General features: G+C 38.9%; 1 protein-coding gene across 1 annotated transcript; it reads right to left on the reverse strand.

Annotated features, from left to right (window-relative positions):
- Window positions 1–26,117, reverse strand: LOC148874303 (Thioesterase superfamily protein). Its single transcript, XM_088957239.1, has 3 exons — window positions 25,708–26,117; window positions 25,462–25,605; window positions 1–441 (listed from the first exon to the last, which is right to left on the reverse strand). The coding sequence occupies exons 1-3, from the start codon at window positions 25,882–25,884 to the stop codon at window positions 301–303; spliced, it is 462 nt and encodes a 153-aa protein (XP_088813365.1). The 5' UTR covers window positions 25,885–26,117; the 3' UTR covers window positions 1–300.

The following is a 26,117-nucleotide window of genomic DNA, read 5'->3' on the forward strand; positions in this document are numbered from 1 at the left end:
TGGAGGTAAAAAAGGACCGTGATATTACTTGCAGATTCTTTCCCAAGTTTCTGTGGAATGGCTAGGGCCTTTTACAATGCAAACAATTTTTCAGTTTATGGTATTGCTAGGGATTTTCGTACTTCCCCCTACCCCTTCATGTTCTTGAATCTGATAATTTATGTACTAGATTATTTGTTGTAGTGGTTTCGCATCTCCTCCAAGTCCTTTTATACATTTACAAATGAAATAGTAAGGTTGGCAGCACCTTCATCTGAAGTAAGGTTTCAAGTTTATGGAAGATGCAAAGTAGAAGGCCCTTCACATTTTAGAGACAGGAAGGTACTTGGTATGACGTCCCTGAGCAACAATCTTCCCTGTGCTCTTTTTCCTCAGCTCAACACTAATAACAGCAACTGCCTTTCCAATACGTAAAGCCTTTGCCTCGATCTCAATCGGTTCCTAGATCAATAATCATAAAAAATTTTGCATGCCACAAACTCCAAAATTATTATATGTAAACCTTGAAACCAAAGTTTAGAAAAAAAATCCAAAATACAAAAAATCAACAAGCAAATTAATCTAAGCCACAGAAACACCAAAGAAAAGAATAACATGCAAGAATGCTATTAAACAGCTGAACCAGCATTTCATGGCTCAATTTATAAAAAACCAGCCAAAAGAAAAAGATCAACTAATAAAAATAATGAACAAAAGACTTATGTCTAGGAGTGTCATTTCCAGTTGAACCACATCACTAATATCAATAAATTACAAGTAAAATCTGAGGTATATGTAAGTCTAGTTATGCTACTACAGAGACTGCTAAGATAAATGTATCAATGGTACAAAATAATTAACAAAACAAAACAAGACCAGCATAGAATGATCTAGGAAGAACATCAAAGACTTGGATATTCCTTCTATGGAATAGGTCAACTTCCAATATTAATCATGTTAATAAGTATTTTAGCATGACATCAGAAAAATTGAATATGAGAATCATAACCAGTTGAAATCAACTAGAGATTTTAGACACAAGATTAAAGCCTTGTCCACGGGAAATAGATGTCCCGGAATTAGGAGTGATACGAGTCTATGACATGAATAACCACTCTAAACCACAGAACAAAACAATATATAGCAGTTACGTAGATGTATCTACTGGTATGTAAACAACGAAATATAACAAAAACAAGAAAATTTAACCAAGTTAACACATCAAAGGATGGAGAGGATGGAAAGGGCTTGTGAAGACTGAAGAGCTCACTAGATTGGACTCACTTTATCCATCATTCAAGTCCATACCATAGGGAAGCTACGAAAAGGAGGGAAAGAAAAAGAGAAGCATTCTAGATGGTAGTCCTCAGATGAATGATGTTAGAACATTACAATCAAATTTTTAATAGCGAAGAAAAAGAAATTTCATTAAGCACTTCTTAATAACAAAGCAAAAGAAATTTCATTAAAAGGAAAAAAAAAAAAAAAACGCCGTTGGTGACAAGATTTCACCATACAACAGAAATTACAATGAACCTTCTTTTAGATGGATGAAATAACAATCAATTTTTATACAAAATGAAAAAGAAAAAAGACCATCAGAATAACTAAGTACCCCAGTCATCCAGTTCCAAGTATTCTTGATCCTAGTGGAAACCTTTTCTCTTTGGATTCAAAGCGACTAAGAACCCACTCTACAACCAATATAGATATATCAGCCACCACTTTTCTTCTGAATCTGCATTTGTATTCAAACATACACTTTGTGATTAAAAAGGTGTGCCTAGGGACACAGGTAAGGTGCATTTTAAGGCATGCGCCACACCTGAACGCATGCATAGCACCTTTCGGAACACATGTGCCTTTCTAAAATATGCCTTTTTGTTATTTTTTGTAGATTCTTATGTTTTTTTTTTTTTTTGAGAAGTATATTGTATTTGATTTCTAGAACGGGTAAACCCATTAAAGAGACTGGCAGTAATGAGAGAATACACAAAATATCAGTATATGAAGTAAATACCAAAAAGAGAGTATCAGTCGAAAGATTTGAAGCTTTTGCCCGACAAAAGATTTTAGCTGGCATGTGTATTCTTTCATCAATTTGAGAGGGTCATCCTTCAAAAGTTCTGCTCTTCCTCTCCATCCATATAGACCAAAAAAACAGCCACAGGGAGCATGCTCCAAACAGTCTTACCATTACTTGAAAGACCCTCAACGAATCAGCTATTTAAGAAATCAAGAATTGTGCCACGGAAAACCCAGTTCAGGTGCATGTTAGCCAGCAAATGGTTCCAAATTAGTCTGCTCACCGAAGAGTGCAGGAAAAGATGGTTTGCTATTTTTTTTATCAATAACAGAAACTTATATTATTAAAAAGCAGGATTACATACAGCATTCTGGGGAGAGATAAAATGACTTAACTCTCCCCAAGAGAACAAGAAAAAGAGATTACAAATTAGCCCAAAACATTTGATCCCTTCCCACCCCCTGCTTTGCCAAAGTATCTGGAAAGGAAGATGGTTTGCTGTTTCCTGTTCAGAAATCAGAATTGCAAAGGGGGTAATTGGGGACAATTGGGGCAGGTGATAGGGATACCTGTCCTGCCCAGCTTGTCTTTGGTAAGACGCCCAAGGCTTATGTTCAGATAGACAATGCTACTTTTGAAGTCACTTTTCATGCCTAGACAACCTTGTAAGGGGAGATGGGGGTACCCAGACATAGGTGCTGCATCATTGATTTGATAGGGAACATTCCTTTTACTATCCCATCTCCAAATTCTGCTGTCTTCCTCAAATGTTATTGGCTGATACTGCTGTGGCTAAAGTACCTTTTCTTCTAGACTCAATTTCCCAATCAAATAGGTTCTTTTTGAAGATGGGAGACTAGGTTCCATTAGTGCTGGTAGAAGTAAACATTTCAGAAACTGCTGCTTCTTTGTTGATGGCAGCATTGAAAAATGCTGGGGCAGGCATGGATGATGGTGACGATTGAAAAAGCTGTGGAAGGAAACAGCCAAGGCCTTATTACCAACTTAGCTTCTGTCCTAGCCACCCTTAAACAGACCATATTTGCTTGCTATCAATTGGCTCCACCAGCCATTTCTTTGACATTAAAGCTAAAGGGATGAGAGATCCATCATATGGATGGCCGAACCCTGCAAGAAGGTTGGGCGAATTTTCAAAATTTTCTCTCCCCATCTAAGAATCACATTCCCTATTTTAGAAAACTGCATTTTCAATGATCAATCTTAAAACAAACCAGACCAGATCTGAAAACAAAAGGGAGGAGAGGGATATACCTAATACGGAGTAACAGTAACTCCCAACGAAGGTGTTCACGCCCAAGGAGAAAAACCTAAATTTGCTCCCACTGAAGATGACACAGTGTGAGGTGAAGCAGAATTAGTAGGACTCCTCTTCAGCAAGAACCGAATTCTTCAGCAAGAATGTAGTAAAGGACTGGTGAACACAACTTCAGATTGCCTCTTCTAGCAATATCAAGAACAGTTCTTGATCACTCCCACAGGTGGAGATCGAACTGGGCAGGGGCGGCAAGAATAGGAAGAAAAGAGCAGAAGACAGGAGCAGTCAAACTGTGAAGTTGTCTTCTCTCTTAATTCAATAAACTGTGAGTGTGTTTGGAGGTCTACCCTGCTCTCCTATTTATAGCCTTAAAGAGAGGTTCTCCTAATCCTATTAGGAGTTTCCTAATCCAAATCTTATATTTGGATCTGGACTCTCTTTAAAAGATAAGGATAATCCCTTATCTAATCTGTAGATAAATATCAGCCTTCCTAATCAAATTAGGAGTTTCCTGATCCAAATACTCTTTGAGTTGATAGGGATAATCCCTTATCCTATCAGCTAATCCAAATCCCAGAACCGCCCCTTATTTAATTAATCTTATTAAGCCAATTCAAATGGGCTTTAGGCCCATTAAGTCTATGTGCTCACTAGCCCTCTTAACCTGCTACCCAGTTGGCTATCCTTGTATGGTGTGGGACCCAAACATTGATCTACACATCAGCAACATGGGTTCAGCCCAGCTTTTGTTACAAGGCCTGGCCGAATTCACTATAGGAGACAGTGAACCCCTGAGTCCATCACCATGGGCTCTTAACGGGCCCAACATTTACATTAAATGGTCCGTGGGTCCATCCACCTTATGAAAACCCAAGGACTGTGGGCAGATGCAAGATTAGCCCATCAAAGAGAGTGCATCCCCGATCATTCACTTTGTCCGACAAAAAAGGCTGATCCTGTCACTATGATCACCCACTCAGATGAATTCTTGGACTGTCCCAACATACCTAGGTTTTGACCCCTTCTAAGGATCTCACTGATTGGCATATCAAAGACAGCTCAATCCGACACCCAGTGCAGTATCATAATCGAGTCTAGGGGTTGGGTGTAACATTCTAGTTTTTCTCATCTATCTCCAAGGTCCAGGGCAATACTGGAGTTTTGGTCCAGTTCAAAGTTTCAAAAAAACCCACATTGCATGTACCTCAAGTCTCACCCTGGCAACTGAGACAAGCCACCCCAACCAACTTGGCGGCACATCAGTGTCAGCCTTGGCAAGATAAATCTCCCCAGATCTATCCAATGGCTGTGAAGATTCTAAACTAACACGAGTCTCATTAAGTGTCCAGTTTAAGGGTATTACACAGAAACACACCACAATGACATGAATCAATTATGTAATTTATTCATTTACAATAAATGTAAAAAATGTACATCAATCTGATTGGAGCTAAAGGGCATAACTGTCTAACAAAAGCTCCAATGCTACACACATATCAGGGCAGTATTCAGATTTTTAATTTGATAGGTTCCCAATCTACCCATGTGCTTGGGGAGAAAACACTAGCCCAGTCAACAAGGTGAATTTTCTTGTCTTCCCTCCACCCTTTTTAAAGAAAGCCCCTTTCAATCTTTTCCAAGTTATTTGCAACCTTCAAAAGGACCTAGAACAATGAGAGGTAGTGGCTGGGGATAAGGCACTTTTAATTAAAGTTAGTTTACCTCCCTTGGATGCTTAACTTTCCAAGTTGAAAGTTTCTTTTGGCATCTCTCAAGCACTGGATCTCAGATGGAACAAGAGTTGAAACTTTCCAAGTTGAAAGTTTCTAAATTGCCTTTTTTTTATGTTTGTATACTAGTAGTGGTCTATTAACTTTTAATTTGTTTTATCAGCAAAAAGTTATTTTATTAAAATGACTATAAGTGGATTAGAACAATTGATTACAGGATGTCATCCCCAATTACACGATCTAGATTACAATGAAGCCCAGTAGAATTGCTGCCTTGCAACACCTTGTTTTGCTAAGGCATCAGCTAGCCCATTCCTTCTAACCCACTTGAAGTTGGCACTTAAATCCTTTGTTATCCTTTCAACTTCCCATAAAATATGTTTGAGAGTCAAAGGAATATGTCTATTACAAGTAGCCCATGTAATAACCACTTTTGAATCCCCTTCCACCTCCACCTGTCTAAAACCCAAATGCTTTATCAACCGGAGCCCATGCAGTAATGCCAACACTTCAATCTTCATAGAGTTTGTATTGCCAATTGGCCCTGAATATAAAGCCAAGATCCTGCTCTCTGAACTCCTGATTGCTCCCTCTACCTATTCCCGTCATTCCTAGGTTTTTGTCTATTAACTTCTAAATTAAACAATATCAAACACCTTTCAAATACCTGAAGCCTTAGGGTCCGTTTGGTTTATGGAAATAGAGGTTTGGAAGACTGGAATCAGAATCAGAATGGGCCATTCTGATTCCAACTGTTTGGTTGGGTAGAATCAGAATCCCATTTCCATTCCTGCTGGAATGCCCATTCCCTCCCCCTCCCTCAGGAATGAAATCCCATTCCATCTGATTCCAACTCTCATTCCGATTCCTATCTGAACCAAACAGACTATGGAAATAGACCATTCTGATTCCAATTCCGAGGGATTTTGATTCCGATTCGAACTATGAACCAAATGGATCCTTAGTTTTCACAAATAGGATCTCAAATATCAAAGTTTCCATTAAAAAAAAGTGATTACAAAATAACTAATATCTTATCCCTAAACCTAATATAAAATGAACTACAACTAAAATCACAAAATCAACCTTTTAATATATAGGGCTCAAAATTTAGGTCAAGGGAATTTCCCCAAACCATAGACTTGTTTGGCCTTGTCTCAAGGGGCCTTTATTGAGGCAAAGGGCCAAAAGATTTCTACTTAAGGAGATTAGAGTGAAAAGGACGACTTCTTTGAAGATTAGAGAAGTGAAGATGGAAATTGTTTTGTTGGTTGGGAAGGCTATCAAATGGTTTAAAGTAGGGGTGTCAATGGTATTCAGAAATCACATTTTGAATTCAAGATTCGACATAATCAAATCGAATTCAGATATGACCTGATTTGATTCGATAAATAACCGAATTTGACTGATTATTTATTTCTTATATAATTCATAAAATATTTACATATTTTATATAATGTATATAATATTTTAATTATAAATAACTTATATATCTATATACTTTATATAAATAAAATATTTATTTTGTATATTTATTAATTATGTTAATCAATCGAATTCGAATATCGAATTTTCTAACCAGGTTAGAATTGGGATATTGCTCATTTTGATTCAAATTTGATCTGTTTACATCCCTAGTTTAACGAGTTCTTGGACAACACCATCACCACCAAAAAAAGAGTTAGTTTGGAATAAGTTCTCTAGATGAAGGCGATAGAAGGTTCATTGCAGAAAGAAAGACCAACACTAAAGGATAGTTCATAGATCTTTCTGAAAATTTTGGTGAAGGACTAAAATAAATTGTTAGTATCTCAGAAGGAAAATGAGCGAGGGTTTGGAGAAGTTTGCAAGCCTACTCAAGCATTTTATGCTTTTGTTGGAAAAAGCCACTGTTGCAGATAATTTTGGGGTAGAGGTGGAAGAAAGATCATTAAGCAAAAGGAGGTTCATGAGACAGCAAAGGCAATGACTCTGGTGAGTTATAGTGGCAAATGCAATCTAGTAATATAACAAGGATAACTGGGACTCCACTAATTTCAATGTGAAGGATTGGTATGAGATAGCTGATATTGTTATTAACAACTTGAAGCTGAAGGGCACAATAATTATCACTCCTTTTGAGAAGCATAAAGCTCTGCTCGATTTGGTGGACAGGCCAGAAATAACAGTAGTATCTCTACAAGCTCCTTTCAGCAATCTGAATTAACTTGAAGCCGAAGGGCATGATTACCACTCCTTTTGAGAAGCATAAAGCTCTGCTTGATTTGGTGGAGGACAGACCAGAAATAACAGTAGTATCTCTACAAGCTCCTTTCAGCAATCTGACAAACGCTAAATGGTGGCCTAGGGCCAATACAAAAGAGATGAACCTGAAGATAGGTGTGGCAGTTAGGGTCCTTGGCCTGCCATTTCATTTGTAGCGGTAAGGAACTTTTGTCTCCACAGTAGCAGCTTCTGGTGGTCATTTGGAAGCACTTTTTCTAGGTGACCTCCATTCAGAATTAAGGAAGCTTATTGGAGTGAAGCTAGAGGAAATAACTAGAAAGGTCAAGGTATACTCGGATATGTTGTTCTACAGTGTCATGTTAGCAAGATCTATTGAAGCTACACTATTAGAGGGGTGTAGGATGGAAGATGAAAGGGTAAAAGAAGTATTAGACAGTATATGCCCTTAGCTCCAATCAGACTGATGTATTCTACCTTTTATTATTTAATGAAATCAGATTATTATTATTATTTCATGTTTGTGTTTGGTATGTTTTTTGTGTATTACTCTTAAAATGGACATTTATGAGACTTATGTTAGTTTAGATTGTTCTCATCCATTGGATAAACTTGGGGAGTTTATCCCAACAAGGCTAATATTGATGTATTGCCAAATTGGTGGAGCACTAAACATGAGAAACATTAAACATTGACCAATTTCTATTTATGCCTTGGACCTTAAAAACAGATGGGCAAAACTAGAAAGTTGCACTTAACCCCAAGTAGCTTTGTGCATTATGTTATAAAATACTTTTATATTTTTAATTTTTTGACATTATAATTATAAAATAGCATTATTAAACTAGAATACTCATTTTATGTGTTTATGTACTAATTTCTTTTTATTATTTTCTTATTTGTTAGGGTTTAATCAACACAAACATTTCTAACTGTTGTATTGAACCCATGGTTCAAAGTATCGATACACCTCTGTGTATCGGCAGAAGTGTATCAGAACTTATAATGATACTCCCCCTATTTCTTTATTTCTTTGGTTTTCAATTTCATTTTTAAATATATATATATATATATATATATATATATATATATTATTTTAAAAAATGGGTTCCCGAAAACACTTGTAAACATGTGTATTGGGGCACCAAAGATAACAATACAATAGACATGATTGAAGTTTTGATACTTGATTGAATCCTCAAAGATTTCAGAACCTGAACCAATAAGCAAGGGAAGAACTTAAACTTTTGTCTAATCAACACATTTTCTTCTTACAGATCTTCTTCTTCTTCCACCTTTTCCTTTCTTCTTTTCCTATAACAAAAGTAGGGGTTCAGCCCCTATATTTTTTGAATTTTCTTTCCTTTGTTCCTTTTCTTCTCATAAAATGTTGATTTTCTAAACTTAAAACATTAAATTTATACTTCTCTTATGAAAATTATGGATAATTGTTAAGGAAAGATGATTATGGAATCTAGGAAACTACCCTAGGTTATATGGTTTTACTTGAAAAAAATCCATCACCTAGGCAACTAGGCGCCTGTCGCCTTAAAAACTATGCTTATAATAAGTTACTTTATGAAAAGGGTTGGCAAAAGATTTTAATCCCGAGACCCATTTTAGTAGAGGGTGTGACACTGCATTTAGCAATCAGGGAAGAGGTCCTTCCCTATGAGTAGTGTTTGAATATTTTGGGTTGAGAGGTTAAGAGAAAAAGACAATTTAGTGCTAAAACCTAATGGGTTTATATCTTGTATCGATTCATTATCTTTGGGCTTCAAAGGGTGGCTGAAATCAAAGATCACTTACACTTAAGTGTTGGGCCCATACTAAGCCCAATTCGACTGGCTTAGGGATTCACTAGGTTTACCTAGTAAATTCGGCCCATGTGTTTTGTGGCTCCCATGCCATGCAATTTCAAGCCTAATTGACTTGCAACTAATGTAATTAAAGAACCACTTAAGTTATGGGCCTAGCCCATTAACTAGTAGGATTAGTCACATGACTACTTAAGTTGTCATGTGCATATGGGTTATTTGGGTTGAATTGGTTATGGGATTAGGTTTGGATCTCTCTTATTATTAATGTAATTAGAAGTATTGCCAATTAGAGAACTTCTAATGAGAAGTCAAATTTTGAAACTCCTAACCACATTAGAAATAGAATTAGCAACTCTATAAAAGACAAAAGAAGAGAGAGATCGACTACAACATCTCTTGCATTCTTTTGGCACCAAAACCCTAGTTTGACCAGGCCATTATTAAGACCTTTCTCTCTTGTTTTCCTTTGTGTTTTTTCTAGCAAAAACCCAGATAATTAAAGTGGTCCACAGTTGCACATAAACCAAGGAGTTGGTGTGAAATTTGGCACACATAATGTTGCAAAGTCAAGTTGTTCAGCAATGAAACCCTAGCAAGGTTCAACCTTTATGGGTGTTTTACAGTCCAAACAATATGAACAAATGCTATGTTGCAGCTTGGGAATGGACAATTCAAATGGGCTTGGTTGTTCCCACAATTATAGAATAACAGCTGAGAATTTCAACAGATACAGGTCAGATTCCTAGAAGAACTTATACAAATTCAGGGGAGATGAATGTAGAAAAAGCAAAAGGAGAGCCTCAATTATATCATAAAGGAGAAATCCCCAAGGGCACAAAAAATGACGTGTGGCAGGTCCCATGCACAGGCGGTGTTTAAGGACCTTATTAAGTGGTCAGATATTCTAAGCTTAGGGAAGGTGAACCAGTAGACCTCTAAGGCAATGAAAAGAGGAGACCCGAACCAGGTTAATAGTGGTGAACCAACTAAAACAAACAAGTGGTGGGAATGGGATAGATCTTAAAGTAGTAGCAGATGGGGCTTTCAACTGGGCCTGTGAGTAGGGCCGTAATCGGATCAGGTATGGGTTGGATTCAGCAAAATTCAAATCCAATCCAATTATTGAAAACTTGCATCTGAGTTTGATCCGAAATCCGATCAGATTTGCAAACCTCTTTTAGGACAGTAAGTATATATCTAAGGGTAAAGAAGTAAGTCCTCGCTGATATGCATAATGAGACCTAGAGTGGATGACAAAATGAAGGCCTCGCAACCAATGCAACAGAAGATTGCAGATGAAGCGGAACTAATTTGGCCTTGCAAAGATGCAATTACTCTAACCTCATGAGTTGCCTTGCGAGGCCAGCATTGGTTGAATCTTGCGAGTCACCTCACAAGGCCGCGATAATCCGACCTTGCGAGTTGCTTCAAGAATTGGGTTTGATTAGGATTTGAGTTTGAGGAGGGTGTAAGAGATTCAGAATTAAATAATGTTGTGGATTTATTTCATGTCCTTAATGGAATTTTTTTTGGATCCCTCAAATTCTGACAGTTGTATTTGGACTGTCCTTTGGTGTTTTTTTCTTATGCCTCGTTCTTCAAGGCTATACGTCAACCTTTTGATAGTTTGGGATTTCCTTTTCCTGTTAAGGAGGTTTGGTGTAAACCTATCCCTCCAAGAACTGGAGGTTTTTGTTGGGAAGTCTTCCTGGAAAGAATAAATACTTGTGATCTACTCCAAAGAAAAAGACCAAGGTGGTGCTTGTCCCCTAATGTGTTCTTTGCAAGGCTAGTGGAGAAACTTGCTTTCACTTATTAATCTCCTGCCCCATTGTTACTTTTGTTTAGGAATAGTTTTCCTTGAAGTTTGGGTGTAGGTTGACTCCTCCGCCTAATGCGCAAAGCCTGTTTACTTCTACTTTCTTTAGGTGGCCTAAGAAAAGGAGAAAGAGTATTGTGGAAGTGCTTAAGGGTTGCAGTGAGCTGGAACATTTAGGAAAAAGGAAATTCAAGAAGTTTTGCAGGTAAGGAAAGAAGCAATTAGGAAACTATAGAGACCATCATGATTCAAGTGGTCTATTGGGTTTTTGCTGATTTCTCTTCAGGTGATATTATTGGAACATTTGGAACTTTTTGCTGATTTCTCTTCAGGTGATATTATGAAAAACTGAGAGGAAGTGGATAGTTCAGATTGTCACAAGGCCATTGCACCTATGATCTCCACCGTTTAATGACTACATCAAGGTAAATGTTGATGGGAGTAGTGCAGGTAACCCAGGTCCTTCTACTATTATTCTCAGGTCCAGTTGGTGTGGGTGATTCACTAAGGGCTGAGATTTTGGCCGTTATGGAGGCAGTGCAAAAGGAAAAGGATATGAACTTGAGTAAGCTGATAATAGAAGGTGATTCAAAGCTAGTAGTGGATTGGTTGCAAAAGAAGGGAAATGGTTTCTAGATTTTCAATGGTGAGAAGAAGAAATTCAAGTGGCTGCTACAAAATATGGAGGTGAAATTTAGTTGGTCAAATGAACTGCTAATGCTTTTTTTGATGTTCTAGCAAAACAAAGGGTGGGAAGAAGTCAATTGTTTTGGGCTCAATTGTAATTGTTGTATTAAGTTTGTTGAGGAGAGTTAAGAAACGTTGCCTCCTCTTATTGTATTTCTTTTCTCTTGAATTTTTAATGAAATTTACTATTATTGATCAGAAAAACTTTGACTCACATAGTTCACCGACCCTATATCTTTAAAAGATATAGATGAGAGTAATGAATGGTTATTGGGGGAGATGGCATGTGAAGATGGTGAAGCTGAAAATGAGTTAGCATTTGATGATGATTCTTTAACATCAGGAGATGTGGCTCTTGCATCAGGAGAGTTGAAGAGCCAATAGGAATACAAGAAATAGAAGTTTTGGTCTAGCTTCAACTTCTCAAGTAAGAGCAACAACATCAACATATGCAAGAAGGTCTAGAGGAGGTTCAAGTTCTCAACTTCGTTTGGAAGATAGAGAGGTTGAAGAAGAAGGTTTTTTTTAAGAAGAGGCCATTGAGGACTACAACTCCAATGATGATGAAGATGAAGTTGAACTTCCAAATGAAGAAAATGACAAGGAAGATTATAGAAATGAAGAGTGTGTTAGACAGTTATGCCCTTAGCTCCAATCAGATTGATGTATCTTTTGACATTTATTGTAAATAAATAAAGTACATAATTGATTCATGTCATTGTGGTGTGTTTCTGTGTAATACCCTTAAACTGGATACTTATGAGACTCGTGTTAGTTTAGAATCTTCACAGCCATTGGATAGATCTGGGGAGATTTATCCTGCCAATGCTAACACTGATGTGCCGCCAAGTTGGTTGGGGTGGCTTGTCTCAACTGCTAGGGTAAGACCTGGGGTACATGCAGTGTGGGTTTTCTTGAAACCCTGAACCGGACCAAATTCCAATATTGCCCTGGACCTTGGAGATAGATGGGCAAAACTGGAATGTTACACCTGGCCCCTAGACCCGATTATGGTAATGCACTAGGTGTCGGATTGGGTTGTCTTTGATATGCTAATTAGTGAGATCCTTAGAGGGGGTCAAAACCTGGGTATGTTGGGACAATCCGAGAATTCACCTGAGTGGGTGATCACAATGACAGGATCAGCCCATTTGTCGGACAAAGTGAATGATCAAGGAATGCACTATCTCTGATGGAAACCTAAACTGTCGGCAGTTGATTTCAATCGCTGAAATTTGTTTTTGCAAAATATAATTATATAGAGATATACTTATATATATTATGGTTTCAAAATGTTTGCAAAAGGTTTTAATTCACGCAATCCATGTGAGTAGAGAGTGCAGCACTGTTCCTTACAGCCGAAGGAGAGGTCCTCTCTTGTCGGGTAGTGTTTGATCATTATGGGCTGAGAGGTTAAGTGTAAGACCATTGAGGGAATCCCTGATGGGCTAATCTTGCATCTACCCAGTCCTTGGGTTTTCATAAGGTGGCTGGACCCAAGGACCATTTAGTGTAAATGTTGGGCCCATTAAGAGCCCATGGTGATGGACTTAGGGGTTCACTATTTCCTACAGTGAATTCAACCAGGCCTTGTAACAAAGGCTGGGCTAAACCCATGTGGTTGATGTGTAGACCAATGTTTGGGTCCCACGCCATACAAAGAGAGCCAACTGGGCAGCATGTTAGGAGGTTAAGTGAGCATATAAGCTTAATGGGTCTAAAGCCCAATTCGAACTGGGCTTAAGTTAGTTAATTAAAATGAGGCAAGATAGGATTTATAATCTAATTAGGATTAGCTGAAGGATAAGATAAGTCTTATCCATTCAAGAGTCCAGATCCAAATATCAGATTTGGATTAAGGAACTCTCTCCTAATTAGATTAGGAGGCTGATCCTGAGAAGGCTATAAATAAAGGGGGCGAATTCCTCAATAAAACAACACAACAACCTGTAGAATTCTCTCTTATTCTTGCCATCCCTACCTAGTTCGATCTCCTCTTGAGGAATTGATCAAGAAAGGTTCTTGATATTGTTTATTGACTGAAGAAACAATTTGAAGTCATGCTCACCAGCCCCTTTTCGATTCTTGTTGAAGGATCCTGGTTCTTGCTGAAGAGCCATCTTGTTGATTCTGCTTCATTACACACTGTGTCATCTTCGGTGGATGCGGGTTTTGGTATTCTCCTTGGGCGTGAACACTTTCATTGGGAGTTACTGCTACTTCGTATCAGGTATATCCCTCTCCTCTCTTTTGGTTTCAGATCTAGTCCGGTTTTGGATTCAAGAACGATCCTTGAAAATGCAGTTTTCTAAAATAGGGAATGCGATTCCCAGATGGGAGAGAGAAATTTTTGAAATTTCGCCCAACCTTCCTACAGGGTTCGGCCATCCATATGATGGATCTCTCATCCCTTCAGAGTGAATGGGAAAATGAGTGATCAGTGATAGTGTTAGACACCTAGACTTTAACTTATTTCATCCACCCTTGTTTTAAAGGCTTGAACATCTACTCCTTTTCTTTTTGGTTTTGTCTAAGACTTTAGTTTAAGTTGTGAATTGTTTTTTATTAATACTAATCTTGATAAAATGATGTGAATGTGATGTGCCATGTGTGGATTACCATTTACTAGATGTCTAGATGCAGTGGTTTAGTGATTGTGGTATTGAAGCGTAACAACATGGAGACTTGGAGAGGTAAGTTGTCTTCTAGTTTTTCTTTTATATTTGCATTCTTGTTTCTTATTGGCTTATTCATTTTAAATGACTAATTTTTATATTGAATGTGTTATGTGTAAGCCATGGAGACTTCGAGAAGTAAGTGTAACTTTTATATTTGTATTCTTGTTTCTTATTTATGATATTAAATGCTTTGTAATTTGTATGCAAATTGCAGATCTTGTCTCTTAATTTTTATTGACATATAACATATTAAACAATTGATCATTTGAATTATTGATACTATGTTTTTTAATAATTTAATAAGGTGTCTGGCTTACCTTCCTTGTGCCTCGGGTGCACTTGGACTTCTGCTTTTTGTGCATCTCTGGCTTTTAAAACACTAGTCCTTAGGTAACTTCCACTACAAGAACTCTTTCTTCTCCTAATTTCTTCCTTGAACTAAAGAAAAGATGCTTGATCTTTCTTACCCCTCCCTCCAATCACAATTGCAATTAAGAACTACTAGCAATGTCACAATGTGCCACCTCCCCTAGTAGTCAATCATCATTATCTAAGTCTTTGATACAGTAGGGCTGGAAACAAACTAACACAAGACAGAAAGAGAGAGGAAGAGAGAGTAGAAAGGGTAGAGAAAGAGAAAAGAGAGAGAAATCCCAAGGAATCACTCCAAGGGGTCCTAGAATCACTCTAGGGTTTGTAGGAATCACTCCATACAGCAAGAGAGCTCTTAAGAAATCTTCATTCATTCATTAGCCTCAAAAGGAAGAGAATACATCTATTTATAGAGTGACTTGTATGGCCCGGAACATTGTTCACCATAATTACAAAAAGTGCCACTTTTGTCTTGTGCATCAAGAAACACAATAACTTTCTATCTACTAATGCAAATAAACTAAAAATTGAAAGACAAGCACTACTAAGCCATAGGAACAAGATGCTATAGCCATGTCCACATTGGGATGGTCAAAATGACGAAAATACCCCTGACCAGATCAGTCCAATTCCCAAGAGTCTTCTCCATGCCAAATTAGAACCTGTTTGTTGGCCTTCTTACGAGAATAGGCCTTATAATGCATGGAATGATCCCCATCATCTCTCCCCGTCTTGAAAGAACTTGACCCTGGCGAGTTAAAGGCATGATATTGCTCATAAAGTTCTGGATTAAGATGATACAAATCTTCAGCTGTAATCCATGAACATTCTAAAAGAGGTAGATTCTTCCACTTTACAAGAAACTTTTGATAACCCCCACTTGTTGTAGAAATCAACTTCTCATCAAGGATGTCTTTAGACACATTAGTAGGTGGAACCAAAGGTAGCTTAGGCAATGGGACTATGGGACAATCACTATAGCCATGATATGCACTTAGGTCTTCAACATTGAAGATTGGGCTAATTCCCATTTCGCTTGGCAGCTCTAGGACATAAGCATTAGAACTGATTTTCTTAGTGATCTTATATGGACTTGCACTCTTGGAGTGAAGCTTCTTATAAAAGCCCTTAGGAAAGCATTCAGGATGTATATGCACCATAACCATATCACCCTCCTGAAAATCAGCTAGGCGCCTATGTAAATCAGCTTTGGCTTTGTATGCATCATTGCTAAGAGCAATCTTGCGCCTAACTTCATCATGGATTTCTCTCATGTGGTGAGCAAAGCCTTCAACCTCTATGCTAGTCCTGGCTTCTTGTGGCAAAGACACTAAATCAATAGGCCTCTTAGGCTGAATTCCAGTAACTATCTCAAAGGGACTTCTTCCAGTTGACCTGTTAACTGAACTGTTGTAAGCAAATTCAGCCATAGGTAGGATGAGATTGTTAGACAGTTTTGTATGCCCTTATCTTCAATCTGATTTGATATACTTTTGACATTTAGTGTAAATAAATAAAGTGCATGTTTGATTCATGTTGTTTGGTATGATTCTGTGTAAGACCCTAAAATTGGACACTTATTGAGACTCGTGTTAGTTTTAAATGTTCACAGCCATTGGATAAATCTGGGGAGATTTATCCTACCAAGGCTGATATTGGTGTGCCGCCAAGTGTTGGGATGGCCTGTCTCAGCCACCAGGGTAAGACCCAAGGCACATGCAGTATGGGATTACTCGAATCCTTGAACCGGACCAGATTTCCAGTATTGCCCTGAACCTTAGAGACAGATGGCCAAAACTGGAAAGTTACACCTGACCCCTAGACTCAATTATGATACTTCACTAGGTGTCGGATTGGGTTGTCTTTGATATGCCAATCAGTGAGATCCTTAGCGGAGGTCAAAACCTGGGCATGTTGGGGTAGTCTGAGAATTCATCTGAATGGGTGATCATAGTGACAGGATTAGCCCCTTTGTGCAGTTTGGTTTCCATCAGAGAGAGTGCATTCCCGATCATTACCTTTGTCAAAGGTAATGATCGGGAATGCACTCTCTCTGATGGAAACCAAACTGCTGGCAGTTGATTTCAATCGTTGGAATTTTGTTTTGCAAAATTTATATATATGATATATAGGTATTTTCGTTTTCAAGTTGTTTGCAAATGGTTTTAATTCCCGGGATCCATGTGAGAAGAGAGTGCAGCACTGTTCCTTGTAGCCAAGGGAGAGGTTCTCTCTTGTCGGATAGTGCTTGATCATTATGGGCTGAGAGGTTAAGTGTAAGGCCATTTAGGATAATACCTGATGGGCTAATCTTGCACCTACCCATAGTCCCTAGGTTTTTATAAGATGGCTTGGCCCAGGGACCACTTAGTGTAAGTGTTGGGCCCATAGAGTCCATGTGATGGGCTCAGGGGTTCACTGGGCTTCTTAGTGAATTCGGCTAGGCCTTGTAATAAAGGCTGGGCCGAACCCATGTGGCTGGTGTGTAGATCAATGCTTGGGTCCCACGCCATACAAAGAAGCCCAACTCGGTAGCAGACTGGAAACCAATTGAGCACTAATTACTTAATGGGCCAAAAGCCCATTTCGGACTGGGCTGATATGATCACCCACTTATGGGGCGGATCTGAGATTAAGGTTAGCAAAAGGATTGGGCCTTTAACCTAATCCACTCCAGGAGACCAAATTCGAATCAGATTTGAATATGGTAATCTCCTGATAAGATCAGGAGTAAGCTAACTTAATCTGCAGATAGGATTAAGATCATCCCCTATCCAGATGCTGATTTGGATTGGGGTAACTCCTAATAGGATTAGGAGATTTCTTAATCAAGAAGAAAGAGGAGAAATCCTATGAGGATTAACAGAATTCGAACCTAGGGTTTTGAGCAAGAAATCTTCATGCGAATTGAGATAGGATCTCATACACTCCAGAGAGAAGAGAAGCAACATTCGCCATCTTCATTTAAGAAGTTCTCCAGCCGCCGCCATTCTCTGAAAAGATTCGATCTTTGAGGAAAAGAAATCAAGAAATCAGTTCTTGATATCAGTTTTGCAGAAGGAACTGAAAAGATTCGGTGCTCAGTGTTTCCAGAGGATTCTTGTGAAGGATTCAGTGTGTAGGACGCACTCTGCTGGTTCCGTTCCACAGATTGCTGTGTCATCTTCAGCAGAAGCGGATCTTGGTGTCCTCTTTGGGCGTGAACACCAACTTTGGGAGATACTGCTTCTCTGGATCAGGTATAATTCCTCCCTTGTCTTTTGGTTCAGATCTGGTTCGATTATGATTCAAGTAGGATCCTTGAATATTATATTCTAAATTTAGGGAATATAATTCCCAGTTGGAAGAAATGTAGGAAATTTTTGAAATTCGCCCACCCATTCCGCAACCTTTTGGCGTCCATACGATGGATCCTACCATTCTTTCAGAGATCCCACCTGGAAGTATGGTCACCAACTAAGTAGCGTAGCAAATCACCGAGGCTCCTATTAACTACCTCAGTTTGGCCATTAGTCTGAGGATGGAAAGAAGATGAGAACTTCAGCTTTGTATTGAGAAGTTTCCAAAGTGTCTTCCAAAAGTAACTCATAAACTTAGCATCACGATAAAAAACAATAGTAATAGGAACACCATGTAAACGAACAATTCCCTTAAAGAATAGACTTACCACATGTGAGGCATCTGAGGTCTTACAGCAAGGAATACCAGTGGACCATTTTTTATCTACCACAACATAAATTGAATCATGACCCCTTATTGTCTTGGGCAGACCTAGGACAAAATCCATTGAGAGATCTTGCCAAGGCTCATGTGGAATTGGTAAAGGGGTATACAACCCTGTATTTTTCTTTCTCCCTTTTGGCAATTGACAAATTCTGCACTGTTTGATCACACGATCAACATCAGCCTTAAGGCTAGGCCAATAAAAGCAATCTTCTACCATAGCAATGGTCTTCTCCCGACCAAAATGCCCAGCAATTCCACCTGCATGTAACTCCCATATAACATAATCACGTAGTGAAGTGTTAGGAACACACAAGCAAGTTCCCTTGAACAAATAACCATCATGGATAGAAAACCCAAGATATTCATATTGCTGTCCAACTTGTAAAGAACTATAAATGATGCTGAAATCCTTGCAACCATCATAATCTTTCTTCAAATGATCGAACCCCACAACCTGTATAGGCATAGAATAAAGTATATACACCACTCGACTCAATGCATCGGCTACTCGGTTCTTGGCACCAGCTGTATGCTTAATCATAAAGTTATATTTTGCTAAAAATTCAACCCATTTCAGATGTCGACTACTAAGATGCTTCCGAGATTTGAGATATTTGAGTGCCTCATGATCTGAATACAAAACAAACTCTTGGGAAATTAAATAATGACGCCAATGTCGAAGACATTGCACAACAGGATAGAATTCTTTGTCATATGTAGAGTACTTTTGTCTAGCTTCATTAAGTTTTTCACTGTGAAAAGCTATAGGATGTCCTTCTTGCATAAGCACACCACCTATTCTAACTTGGGAAGCATCACAAAATACTTCAAAGATTTTTGAAAAGTTGGGCAAATGTAACACTGGGGTCTCAGTCATCCTTTGCTTGATAGTCTCAAAGACTTTAGTTGCAGCCTTAGACCAAACAAATTCCCCCTTTTTCATAGCTTTTGTAATTGGTGCCACAATAGTGCTGAAATTCCTTAAGAAACGCCTATAAAAAGTAGTCAATCCATGAAAGTTTCTCACTTCATGGATGTTAGTGGGAGTGGGTCAATCAAGTATAGCTTTCACCTTGTCAGGATCAGCCTTGACACCTTCAGAGGATATAACAAATCCTAAAAAGATAACATTAGGTGTCATGAAAGAGCATTTCTTTAAGTTGATGTAGAGATTTTCCTGACATAAAACTCTCTTCACTTGATGTAAATGGTCAAGATGATCATTGGGAGTATGACTGTATATAAGAATGTCATCAAAGTAAACAACCAAGAAACAACCAATAAAAGGACGAAGTACCTAAGTCATAACTCTCATGAAAGTGCTAGGAGCATTAGTTAAGCCAAAAAGCATAACCAGCCACTCATAGAGGCCATCCTTTGTATTAAAAGCGGTTTTCCATTCATCTCCAAGTCGAATCCTAATTTGGTGATATCTGCTTCTAAGGTCAATCTTAGAGAAAACTGTAGCTCCGCTCATCATATCCAGCATGTCATCTAAGCATGGAATAGGGAACCGGCACTTGATTGTAATCTTGTTGATCATTCTGCTATCAATGTACATCCTCCATGAGCCATCCTTCTTGGGAGTGAGTAGAGCCGGTACAACACATGGACTAAGACTCTCTCTAATGAAGCCCTTCTTCAATAGATCATCCACTTGCCTCTTCAACTCAACATGTTCTATGGGATTCATCCGGTGTGCAAGCAAATTAGGTAGTTGAGACCCAAGAATCAAGTCTATTGCATGTTGGACATCACGTAGAGGTGGTAATTCATCAGGTAACTCTTCTAGGATCAAATCGAAAAAATCAGCCAGCAAGTCTTCAACCTCTTTTGGCACCTTTGAAATAGGGGCATGTGCTGGTTTATTCACTTCTTTCACTATTAAGGCATAAACAAGGCCTGATTCTTTGCTTTCCTCCTCAAATTGCTTCTTGGATAGCAAGAGAGGTTCCTTCTTTTGTTCAACTACTTGTTTTTGGGCTAGAGCTGCTTTTTGAGGGGTCTTAGTTCGCTTCTTGATCTCATCGGGTGACAGGTTTCATAACAATTCTCTTTCCATTAAATAGAAAGTAATATGTATTCTCTTTCCCACAATGGTATACATCCCTATCGTAAAGCCATGGTTGGCCTAATAGAATATATGTGCAACATTCATAGGAACAACATCACACCAAATATCATCACCATAAGACCCATAGGAAATAAAAACAAGAGCTCTTTGTTCTACCTGAAGAGTCATCTTGTTTAACCAAGCAATTTTGTATGGTTGAGGATGAGGTTGTGCAACTAGATTGAGCCTTTCAACAATTGCTGCATAAACCACATTCATGTTGCTACCACCATCAATTATTAGCTTGCAAAGCTTGTCTCCGCTCTTGACAAAGGTGGGGAAGATCGCTGTACGAAGCCAATCTTCTTTCTTTTCTTCTTTAGAGGATGCTAAAATGCATCTAACTCCAACAAGATTGTTGTCATCTTCTTCTTCATGTTCAGACCCAGTGTACTTCTCTTCACCAAGGCCTCCTTCATCATCTTCCACTTGTCCTTCCTTCTCACACCCTATGTGTAGATTTTTATTAGGGCATTGAAATGCATAGTGGCCCTTTCCACCACACTTGAAACAAGTATTTTCTGTTGTTCCCCTTTTATTAGCATCACTCATGATGTTCTTGCCCTTGTTATCAACTCCCTGATACTTGGAACCATTAGACCTTACTGGAACCACATTATGAGATGTAGGTCTAGTGACTCTACTCTCATCTAAACTTTTACGTGTTGTTGCCTCCCCAGCATGAATACCAAACCTCCTACTATTAACTTGCTTCAAGTTCTTCTCTATTTTAAGAGCTATTTGAAAAGCATCATCTACATCATAAACTCGTGCAGTCATCATTTCCCTTTGAATATCAGCCCGTAAACCATTCCAAAATCGGGCTAATTTTTGCTTCTCACTTTCTGTAGACTGACTTCTAATAGTAAGCTCATCAAACTTCTGCATGTACTCAGACACAGATAAGCTGCCTTGCCTCAATGTCATCATCTCATCATGAAGAGCATATTGGAAGTCATTAGGCAAATGTTTCTCCTCCAATTAATGCTTCATATCTTCCCAATGGGTGATAGGATGCTTACCCATATTCTGTATGTTAGACAGTTTTGTATGCCCTTAGCTTCAATCAAAATGATGTACTTTATGAGTTTATTGTAAATTAATAAAAGTGCATATTTGATTCATGTTCCCTTGGTATGTTTCTGTGTAATACCCATAAACTGGACACTTAATGAGACTGGTGTTAGTTTAGAATGTTCACAGCCAATGGGTCGGTTTGGGGAGACCTATCCTGACAGGGCTGACACTGTGGTGCCACCAAATCAGTTGGGGTGGCTTGTCTCAGCTACCGGGGTGAGTCCCTAGACACATACAGTGTAGGATTATTTGAATCTTTGAACTAGACCAGATTTCCAGTATTGCCCTGGACCTTGGAGATTGATGGGCAAAACTAGAAAGTTACACCCAACCCCTAGACTCGATTATGATACTGTACTAGGTGTCGGATTGGGCTATCTTTGATGTACCAATCAGTGAGATCCTTAGCGGGGGTCAAAACCTGGGTATGTTGGGACAATCTGAGAATTCATCTGAGTGGGTGATCATAGTGACAGGATCAGTCCCTTTGTCGGACAAAGGTAATGATCGGGGATGCACTCTCACTGATGGAAACCAAGACTGCCGGCAGCTGATTTCAATCGTTGAGATTTGTTTTGCAAAATATATTTTATATGAAATATAAAAGTATATATATTATGGTTTCAAAATGTTTGCAAATAGGTTTTAATTCCCGGGATCCATACTTGAGAGAGTGCAACAATGTTCCTTGCAACCGAGGGAGAGGTCCTCTCTTGTCGGGCAGTGTATGATCATTATGGGCTGAGAGGTTAAGTGTAAGACCATTGAGGATAATACCTGATGGGCTAATCTTGCATCTCCCCATAGTCCCTGGGTGTTACAAGGTGGCTTGGCCCAGGGACCACTTAGAGTAAGTGTTGGGCCCATAGAGCCCATCTGATGGGTTTCAGGGGGTGCACTGTCTATAACAGTGTACTCGGCCAGGCCTTGTAACAAAGGCTGGGCTGAACCCATGTGGTGATGTGTAGATCAATGTTTGGGTCCCACGCCATACAAGGAAGCCCAACTGGGCAGCAGTTTGGAAGGCTAAATGAATACATAACCCGAAATGAGCCTTAAGCCCATTTCGAACTGGGCTAATTTGATTAGTCATTAAGGGGCGAATTCTGAGATAAGATCAGCTGATAGGATTGGGCCCACACCCTATCCACTCAGAGAGTCCAAGATCTAAATGAGATTTAGATCTGGAAACTTCCTAATTAGATTAAGAGATGGCTGATCTAATCTGCAGATAAGATAAGGGTTATCCCTTATCTTAAAGGGACTTCTAATCCAGATATGATTTGGGTTAACAACTCCTAATGGGATTAGGAGTTGATCCCTTTAAATCTATAAAAGGAAGAGGGGGCGGCAGCCTTTAGACACACAATCATCAGCAACAGATAGTCTTGTTTTCACAGGTGAAATCACAGAAGAGAGAATTCTGCTCCCTGCAAATACTCTCTAGCAGCCTCCTTCCTGCAGCCGCCGCCTACAGCAGTTCGATCTCCATTCCTTGGGAGAAATCAAGATTGGATCTTGATTCCAATCTTTTGGAGAAAATATTGGTGGGAGTTGTATTTACAAGCCGTCCAAGTGATTCTTGAGAATGATCAATTTCTTTTGGAAAAACACTGCTGATTCTGCTCCACCCTGCACTACGCCATCTTTAGTGGGAGCAGATTTTGGATCCTACCTTGGGCGTGAACACCTCCATTGAAAGATATTATTTCTCTGTATCAGGTATTATCTCTCCCTACTCCTTTTGGTTCAGATCTGGTTCAGTTTATGGTTCAAGAATGATCCTTGAAAATATGATCTTCTAAATAGGGATTCGATTCCCAGTTGAAGGGAGAGAAAATTTTTTGAAATTTGCCCCCTTATTCCGCAATCTTTGGGCGTCCATGTGATGGATTTCCTATCCCTTCACTGTAATCTATTCTCCACACTCCACCATACTTTTGCATGGTCTACAAGTTTAAGTTTAGCAAATCTAACCCGTCTTTCATCTGATATATCGAACCAATCAAAGTATTCCTCTAGTTCTGCCAAGCAATTGGAGAAAACTCATGGATTGATGTCACCTCTAAAACTGGGAACTTTTATCTTCACTTTACTAGTAATATCATCCCGATAGTCATCTATATTAGTCTTATAATGCTCCACCAACTCATCATATAAATCATTTAAAGTACCTTGAGTTTGTAGAGTTCGAGACCTTAGAGGCTTGATGGCAGTCCTTAGTGGGTGGTTCACATGTGGACCAATAGGGTTATTGGTGTTAGAACCCTTTGCTTCAGCTCCTCTATGTGGAACACCAGTGCTGTTTTTCTCTTCTTGTTCTTCCATCAACACTTTGACTTGAGCTTCTAGGATGTCCACTCGATTAATAAGTGCAAGCAACAACTCTTCTTTAGCTTGTTCACTTAATCTTCCTCTCATGTTTCTACCATGGTAATGAGCCATTTGAAACCTGATGCTCTGATACCAAAACTGATGCAATAGGACTAGAACAAACTAACACAAGACAGAAAGAGAGAGGAAGAGAGAGTAGAAAGGGTAGAGAAAGAGAAAAGAGAGAGAAATCCCAAGGAATCACTCCAAGGGGTCCTAGAATCACTCTAGGGTTTGTAGGAATCACTCCATACAGCAAGAGAGCTCTTAAGAAATCTTCATTCATTCATTAGCCTCAAAAGGAAGAGAATACATCTATTTATAGAGTGACTTGTGTGGCCCGGAACACTGTTCACCATAATTACAAAGAGTGCCACTCTTTGTCTTGTGCATCAAGAAACACAATAACTTTCTATCTACTAATGCAAATAAACTGAAAATTGAAAGGCAAGCACTACTAAGCTATAGGAACAAGATGCTATAGCCCAAGTCCACATTGGGCTGGTAAAAATGACGAAAATACCCCTGACCAGATTAGTCCAATTCCCAAGAGTCTTCTCCATGCCAAATCAGAACTATTTGTTGGCCTTCTTCTTACGAGAATAGGCCTTATGCATAGACCGATCCCCATCAGTCTTGTCCCCACTATATGGGGTTGGCTACATGAATCCTAATTCACAGTTCCATTCTATTTAGTGCCATATCCATCGCTAAATTATATGCATTTAAATCATTTCTTACTAGTTCAACTCGTGTCCTTAAAGCCTGTCCCTAGCTCTTCCAGCCCCTTCAACTTGCAACGAATTACTTCTCAATTTCAAAGTGTTATCATTATAATAAAAGTACTACCGAATCCAATTCTCACTGGTTTATCTCACTCCAAACTAAAACCATCAAGCTTAACTCATCAAGAATGTATGGTAGACATGATAAACAGGAAATCAAAAGAGACATCTAGTTCAAAGATAACGTCTACCACTGAATTTGTTGAAAATAACGTTTCTCATCCTTCTAATCTCTTCCTTCAAGTAAAGAAAGATGCCATAACCTTCTTTCCCTTCCCTTCTGTCACAATCCACAATATCAGTATTGTATTTATTAGCATGTTATCATAATGCATACTGCCCCCCCCCCTCCCAAATACCCAAAGAACACTTTAAAACAGTGTGCCATCACTATAATAGAAGTAATTCCCACATGAACCAATTTGCATGATTCATCCAGCTCCGACGAAGAATCCCATATTCCAAACAAGAAGCAACCGGTAGGGTGTATTTATCAACCCCACCCCACCCCTCCAATTCTTATACCAGAATTAAACATTCTTGAACAACAAGAATCATTTTTCAGCTAGGGATTTTTGGCTACTAGACATAACAATTTTTGCCACTGTCAAATTGAAAGCTCTTGGGGATCAAATAAACATTGAACGGAGAAAAACTCATTTTCTTCTCAAATTCAGTTAGTAATTACAAACAATCAAACAAATACAAAGACTAAATTTAGAGGAGGGAGGGAGATAGAATTAATCAAGATAAAGAATCGGATTAGTTGGTACCCACATTGACAAACGCAGCATCCAAGTAGGAGATGTTAATCTCTAATGAAACACCCGTGTTTACACGGCCAACTGTAAAGATTACGGCCGAGCTCACCAAATCCACTATAGATGCCGTCGCACCACCGTGCAGAATATTACCAGAATTCTTAATCCAACAAGCAAACGAAACAACACAGAACGTCAAACTCAAAAATTGTTAAGAGCTCGAAAATTTTATCACGCATATGTATAGACGGATGAGACTCACCAGAAGACGAGGAGGGATTTCCATGGTGCAGATAATTCGACCTGGTTCGATGAGATCAACTTTAATACCTTGCATGATAAATTGGTCGAAGAATCGGAGAGGCAAACCATCGATTGAAGCATTCTCGCTCTCGTCGCCTCCTCTCTCTAACAACTTCTTCACTGACTCCAAGTCCATTTCTCTCTGTTAACCACCGAGGAGTCGGCTGCTTCTCCTCGAGCCAAGCTTCACAGAAAATCAGCTCATTCCGACATTCCGTGGACAATAATAATAATAAAGGATTTCTTCGGCCAGCTCCCCCTACGAAATCGAAATTTCAATGGGCCGAATATGAAACCCCCCAGTCCCAGCCAACGAATTGAATATTTTTCTCCTTAATATCAATAAAATAATAATTTGTATCTTATCTT

Source organism: Nelumbo lutea, chromosome 1, assembly GCF_056320005.1.
Source record: "Nelumbo lutea isolate HS-2025 chromosome 1, American lotus-T2T, whole genome shotgun sequence".
NCBI lineage: Eukaryota > Viridiplantae > Streptophyta > Magnoliopsida > Proteales > Nelumbonaceae > Nelumbo > Nelumbo lutea.

Coding starts and splice junctions, on each gene's coding strand:
- LOC148874303 (XM_088957239.1), bottom strand. CDS start 25,884: ATGGACTTGGAGTCAGTGAAGAAGTTGTTAGAGAGAGGAGGCGACGAG. Junction 25,606..25,707: donor AAATCCCTCCTCGTCTTCTG/GTGAGTCTCATC, acceptor TGTTGGATTAAG/AATTCTGGTAATATTCTGCA. Junction 442..25,461: donor TGGATGCTGCGTTTGTCAAT/GTGGGTACCAAC, acceptor TTATTGATCTAG/GAACCGATTGAGATCGAGGC.